The sequence below is a fragment of the Alosa alosa genome, chromosome 17 (genome assembly GCF_017589495.1).
Source record: "Alosa alosa isolate M-15738 ecotype Scorff River chromosome 17, AALO_Geno_1.1, whole genome shotgun sequence".
Lineage (NCBI taxonomy): Eukaryota > Metazoa > Chordata > Actinopteri > Clupeiformes > Clupeidae > Alosa > Alosa alosa.
In genome coordinates, this window is record NC_063205.1 from 15578228 (window position 1) to 15585727 (window position 7500).

Genomic DNA, 7500 nt, shown 5'->3' on the forward strand with positions numbered 1-7500 from the left:
TTGTAATGTGTGTAGCGTTTCTTTCATTATAGGTAGTTTGTGATGTGTGTAGCGTTTCTTTCATTAGAGGTGGTTTGTAATTCATTCGGGTGGAAGACTCTGAATCGATGAGCGACCATGTCGACAGTGCTGTTGCGCTGTAAAGCTTTATTGAAAAGTCAACATTTATGACTTCGTAACACCTTCTAAAATTCATACGGTACCATCATAAACTATTCAAGGTTCTTTAATATATTATCTGAGATGTCAGTAGATATTCCTTAAATGGATGGCCATAAACCATTACAGGATCCGTTTGAATTTAAAAATCTAATATGTAAAAGACTTTCTTTGAATACTATTCATCTTTAGTATTTCTTCAAAAATACTCAGTGGACAGTGTTAACACCGAATCAAACAGAAACTGATGCAGGCACCCAGGAGTCGGGGAAACAAGGATACAATAATAAAGTCTCAATTATATTCTGTACATTATAGTGCTAATTTGCCATAATAAATGCACTTGCTATATAAGTAAGTGTTTACCATATAATATATACTTACCGTAACTGTTCACATCTTTTATGAAGACCGCATTATTGGTTAGCAGAGTTCCTCTTCTCGCCACTGTGATCATATAGCTATAAATAGTTATCTATATCGAGGCAGGGAAAAACAGCCCCCTCTCTCTCTTTCTCCCTCTCTCTCTGCACTCATTTATGTATCAGTCTGACCCTTCGTGGTGAAAAATGGGGTCAATACAGCTGTGTGCCCACTGGTCCATCCCTTCCTAGCACTGGACCCATGATCTATATATACTTCTCTTTTTAAGTCTGTCTCTTCCTCTATCTCTTCTTCTCTCTCTCTCTCTCTCTCTCTCTCTCTCTCTCTTTAGTGTAGCCTTTCTTTTTTCCGCTGCTATCCTGGCCTCTCTCCCTCTGCCTTCTTCATCTCCTGAATAAAGTGTCGGGATCACTAACTGATCAAGCAGATAGTGGTCGCAGAATCTTTCAACATACCTTCTAAAGACACCTTCATCACTCTCTCTCTCTATCTCTCTCTCCCTCTCTCCGTCTTTCTCTCTCTCTCTCTCTCTCTCTCTCTCTCTCTCTCTCATTTTCAATATGCTTAATGTGTATTCATCCTTTGAATTCATACGCCTGTGCCTGATTCAGGGCCAGTCCCATGGAAAGACATAGCTTAAGTCCTGACCCCCTCTCTCCCTTCCCTCTTGCTCTGTGTGTGCAGGATGGAGGACACAGTACGAACGCTGTTGCAAAACCAAGGGGTCTTGGACTCGACAGCCATGGACACTGTGGACATCATGAAGGTTTATAAGGTAAATTATCATAGTTGTTTGTGTGTGTGTGTGTGTGTGTGTGTGTGTGTGTGTGTGTGTGTGTGTGTGTCTTTATACTCTCTGTAATTCAGTCAAAACTAATCCAAATATTTATATTCTGGACCAACAATCGGCACCTCATGAGCCAAAAATCTGGCTGTATTGGCAAAAACTCAGCAGGGACCATGATGCTGTCCCACGGGGAACTGATTAAATCTAATTTAATTATGCAATTTGAACATAATTGTTTACCCAATTAAGTCCTATTACCTATCAGACTGTTATAATATCTGATACTAAAAGCATCCACATATCCTGGGACCAGAGAATAGGCAGAGGCAATCAGAATGGCATTATGGGGCAGAGAGGCAGACAGGGGAGGCAAACAAATACAAATAACAAATAAAGAGAAATAGAGTATAGACATCAAGACTTAGAAGGAAATAGAGTATAGACATCAGTAAGGAAATAAAGTATAGACATCAAGACTTAGAAGGAAATAGAGTATAGACATCAGTAAGGAAATAGAGTATAGACATCAAGACTTAGAAGGAAATAGAGTATAGACATCAGTAAGGAAATAGAGTATAGACATCAAGACTAAGAAGGAAATAGAGTATAGACATCAGTAAGGAAATAGAGTATAGACATCAGTAAGGAAATAGAGTATAGACATCAAGACTTAGAAGGAAATAGAGTATAGACATCAGTAAGGAAATAGAGTATAGACATCAAGACTTAGAAGGAAATAGAGTATAGACATCAGTAAGGAAATAGAGTATAGACATCAGTAAGGAAATAGAGTATAGACATCAGTAAGGAAATAGAGTATAGACATCAGTAAGGAAATAGAGTATGGCATCAGTAAGGAAATAGAGTATGGCATCAATAAGGAAATAGAGTATGGCATCAGTACTCGGAAGGAAATAGAGTATAGACATCAGTAAGGAAATAAAGTATAGACATCAGTACTCGGAAGGAAATAGAGTATAGACATCAGTAAGGAAATAGAGTATAGACATCAGTAAGGAAATAAAGTATAGACATCAGTACTCGGAAGCCTAAGATGGCGGATCATCACAAGGTGTGTGGGAGAAGAACAGACAGAAGGGTAGAGTCAGATGAGGGTTGTGGTGATGGTGAGAAGGAGGGTGGGGGTGCACTGGGCATTTATAGCAAATATATTGGGGGAGGGGTGGTGTGGTATCAACGTCCTTCCCTGCTGTAGGATGGGTCCCATGCCTACAACAGTGCAGACACTGTGCAGACACTCTTTTTTGATTTTAAGAGATGCTGTAATTTGCCCTCTTAAAAACGTCTGTGAGATCTCCAGAGAAGTGTGAAGATCTTTTTTTTATTTGGCCTAAAATAAATTCTATAACATTTTGGGTCTGATAATAGAAGTAGCCACCTACCATCTTTGAGGCAAAACACTTTCACCCATCTCAGCTTTGAATAAATACCAACCAACCTGATCGACTGAACAAAGCAAACTCAAACCTAAAAATGTTACATCATATTTGAGGCTGAGAACCTTGCCGAAAGAAGCAGTGGAAATTTTTGTCAGCGCCAGTCTCTCTCTCTCTCTCCCTCTCTCTCTCCCTCTCTTTCTCTCTCTCTCTCCACCTAAGTTTTTTTTTCTCTTTCGCTGGCTTAACTCTTGTTTACTCGAACTCTGCCGGCGTCATTGCCAATGAATGACACCCAGGGAACTAATCAGGGGGAGCGGAGGGTGGGAAGAGGGGTGTGTTCATGATTGCTTTCCTCTCCAGTAGCCCAGGCTCCTTCATTAGCTTGGCCCAAACGTAATTGTATAATTCGAGCTTAGTTGGGGGAATTGTTGATGAGGCTAAGAGCCGTGACTGAAACAGTTCTGGGGTGATGGGTGGGTGATGGGTGGGGGCATTGTAGGCATTGCACAGACAGACAAACACAACACACACACACACACACACACACACACACACACATACACACACACACACACACACACACACACACACACACACACACACACACACACACACACACACACACACACACACACACACACAAACACACACACATACAAATAAACTCAAACCTAAACACAACGACAGCACACACACACACACACACACACACACACACACACACACACACACACACACACACACACACACACACATCTGTAATTTACTTTGCGAAACTCATTCTCACTTGTGTAATGGTTATCAATGAGATGCTATCGGCACACAGTAAAGTCTATTTAAAAATTCACTTCATATTGAGCTTGGTGAATCGCACCAGCCTGATGAAGATGAGAGAGTTTATAGGACTATTGCACTGTCTGACCCTGAACATTTCAAATCTCCTTTGGCATATTGCATGTGTCTGTTGATACTTGATGGATGTTAAACAAGCCGATACGTGATCATATGTGTATGTGCTGCTATACAAATTACTCTCATGTGAGTTCACTTGCTGTTTGCTTTTGTGGGTAAATATGTGTGTCTCGTAGAAATATCTGTGTGTATAGGCTAGTCCTATGTGTTTATGTGTGTGTTTGTGTGTGTGTGTGAGAGAGAGAGAGAGTGGAGAGTGTTACTGTGTGTGTGTATGCGTGTGTTTGCGCTGTGTACGAGTCTACATGTCAGTATGCGAGTGAGACAAGCCGAGAGATTACACCAGAGTAAAATTATGCATTCTAATTAAGCCGTGTGTGCCTAATGCATTTGCAATTAGACAGAGTAATGCTCCAGATAGCCTGTCAGACTGGCTTTTCTGACCGATGAGTATGGTTCACCGTCTCCTAGACACCAACACACACACACACACACACACACACGCACACACACACACACACACACACACACACACACACACACACATTCTGTTGTCTCTGTCAGCAAAAGTGTGTGTGTTGTGTAATACGGTCATTTGTGCATTAGCTGCACCTTTATCTATATTTCAGACTTCCATTTCACACACTTTTGTGGTCTTGTTCTCTTATGTATTTGTGTGTGTGTGTTTATGTGTGTTTGTCTACTTTAATGTGTAGCTTCACACTTGACTGTTTTTTCCCCATATCATTTCTGAGTCTGTATGCATGCTCACACATCTATTTTGTATTTTGTGTGTGTGTGTGTGTGTGTGTGTGTGTGTGTGTGTGTGTGTGTGTGTGTGTGTGTGTTCATGTGTGTGTGTCTTTTGGGATGCATTGCCCTGCTATAACAGTACTCTCCCCATCCATCATCTGCTGATCTGAGTGCCCTGCATGTCAGATGACGATTAGCTGACTGCAGATTAGCCTGCTGCATGGAGTGTGTGTGTGTGTGTGTGTGTGTGTGTGTGTGTGTGTGTGTGTGTGTGTGATCCCAAACAGTAGAGCCCTGCATCCGACCGCTAATTACTAACACGCGGCTACGGCACTTCCCTCACATAATGTGCACCTGTTAGCACAGGGAATGTTATTTTATATTCTAACATTTGACCAAAATAAAGAGGAGAATTTCCCAGTGGCTGTTAATGCCTTGTAGCATCAATGGATAGAGCCAACCCCTCATATAGACGTTGGGATCATACCGGGCATAATTCTCTCTCATACAAGTACTGCTTGTGTGTTGCAAAAGTGAGCATAGATATGTGGATAAATAAATAAATAAATAAATAAATAAATACCGGTAAATAAACGATAGCCTCTTAAAGAAGATGCCTATACTCCGTCCAGGTAGTACACATACAGAAGATGGTTCTGCTCCACTGGCAAGATACCAGAGGCTTTGAGGGAATGCTAATTCAGTGCTAAAAAGGCTAATTGGAGGTTGTTATGCAGGCCAGATCTCATTGTTCCTCTTGCCACTGGAAAATGTCATATGTGCTGGGGTACTGTTAGGATTTGAAATGCCTCCTGCCTCACTTTGCTACCCTGTGAATGTGTCATAGCACTTGAGCAGACCGAAACAGTCAGTAATACAGAGTAATACTACCACAATTTCAATGGTAATATTTGCAGTTGGGTAATATACTGTATGTGATGAATCTTTGCAAACAAACACCTATGCTACGCACACAACTTCCAACCATCCACACTGGCACACACACACACACACACACACACACACACACACACACAGACACACACTTGGCCCCCTGTGAGCATTCTGATTGAAGCACAACTCAATTTTTTCACCTCCTTTTTCCTGGCTCCCTCTTGCAGGGAGACAAATGGGATAATGAAGGGAGATAGCATTTGATAGTCCCCACTGCGGCATTTCTGTCTCGCTGTGTTCTCCCCTTGCCTTCTCTCTTTACACCCAAAGAAAGACCACTCAGCCACTTGCACCAGCAGTTGTCTGAGAACCTAATTAGTCTTATCAGTGTCAGGTGTTCTACTGTGTGTGTGGGGGGGGGGTGAATTATCAAGAGATGTATGGATATCTGTTTGTATCACTCTATTGTCTTTTGTTCATTTTTATGAATTGTCCGCCCAGAAAGCCTATAGAAGGCCTTTCATTACATTACATTACATTACATTACATTACATTACATTTGGCTGACGCTTTTTTAGGCAAAGCGACTAACAACATGGTAAACAGTTTAAGTTTTAGAGCAATTCTCAACAATTTTAGGACAAATTTAAAAACATTAGAGTACAGTAAGAATAAGTGCATCAGTGAGTGCTGTTTTTAACAGTTACTTGTCAGTTTGAGACGGCTGGTGAGTGCTAGGATCAGTAAGACTTGTTGTAAGTGTTGCTATGAGAGGAGATGTTCTCTAAAGAGCTGGGTCTTCAGGAGTTTTTTTGGAAATGGAGAAAATGGAGAAAATGCCTTTCAAGGTCACTCAGCGAGTGGTATCAGTGGCCCAAAGCATCATGGGATATCTGCCACAGTTTTGTCATGCTGACACTGACTTCTCTCATTTCCCCTGTTCTTTTTTGTCCTACTTCTTGTTTCACTTCTTCTCCCCCTCCATCTGTCACACTTTCTCTATTGTTCTCGCTCTTCCTCCATGTCCCTCTTCATCCCTCTCTCTCCATGCTCCTGTCTCCTGCACCCCCATGCCTCTCACTCCCTTGGCTTCTCTCACTCTGTCATTCCTTCTCTCACTTCATTTCTCTAACCTCCCTCCCTCATTTTGTTTCCCTTGTCTCTCCTCTGCACCCCCTCTGCACCCCTCTTTCTTCCCAATCTGTGTGTATCCCTCCTCTCTATCTATCTATCTATCTATCTATCTATCTATCTATCTATCTATCTATCTATCTATCTACCTATCTATCTATCTATCTATCTATCTATCTCTCTCTTCTCCTTTCTTTCTATCTCTTTCTCTTCTCCTTTCTCTCCCATACTGTCTCTCCTTCTCTATCTGTATCTTCTCCCCCCCCCACCTCTCTCTTCTTTATTTGTGTCCTTCTCTATCCCTCGCTTCAGGACAAGCTCTCGAAGGAGATGGAGAAGCAGGAGGCCTCCGAGGAGAAGCGGGTGTGTCAGGCGGCGGAAGAGCAGCCAGCCAAGAGCGGCCAATCGGAAGCCGAGAAAGATGCGGCAGGGGACGAGGCGGGGGACGAGGCCAAAGATGAGACCCGAACCCTTCTGGACAGACTGAAGGCTCTGGAGGTACGGTAACGCTTCAGCCAATCAAGAGACCGTTTGTCCGTTTGTCTGTCTTCGTCTGTCTTTCTGTCTCTTTCAGCCTGTCTCTCTCTCTCTCTTTATCTATCTATCTATCTATCTATCTATCTATCTATCTATCTATCTATCTATCTATCCACTCATCTTTTTGCTGCATTGTCTCTTTCTCTCTCTCTCTCGCTCTCTCATTATTCTCTCTCTCTCTCGCTCTCTCATTACTCTCTCTCTCTCTCTCTCTCTCTCTCATTACTCTCTCTCTCTCTCGCTCTCTCATTACTCTCTCTCTCTCTCTCTCTCATTATTCTCTCTCTCTCTCGCTCTCTCATTACTCTCTCTCTCTCGCTCTCTCTCTCATTACACTCTCTTTCCTGCTTTCCTCTGTGGCATGCTGTCTGTGTTTTGGTCTAAAATCAGCTGAGCAAGACGGGGATATTAATCCCCAAATCTTTTTTTGATTTGGGGATTAATGATTATCTTTTTGATTATCTTTGATTAACTTCCTACTTCCCACTCCCCAACTTCCCACCTCGAAACTCAGCTGTCTACATCTCTCTCTCTCTCTCTCTC

General features: G+C 42.2%; 1 protein-coding gene across 6 annotated transcripts in view; it reads left to right on the forward strand.

Annotated features, from left to right (window-relative positions):
* LOC125310340 (nck-associated protein 5-like) overlaps positions 1-7500 on the forward strand; it is a 183580-nt gene that overhangs the window by 111012 nt on the left and 65068 nt on the right. For all 6 annotated transcript variants that reach the window (XM_048267654.1, XM_048267655.1, XM_048267653.1 and 3 more), the window contains 2 exons: positions 1228-1318; positions 6733-6918. In XM_048267654.1, coding sequence (XP_048123611.1) covers positions 1228-1318; positions 6733-6918 — 277 coding nt within the window. The remainder of the gene's footprint in view (positions 1-1227; positions 1319-6732; positions 6919-7500) is intronic.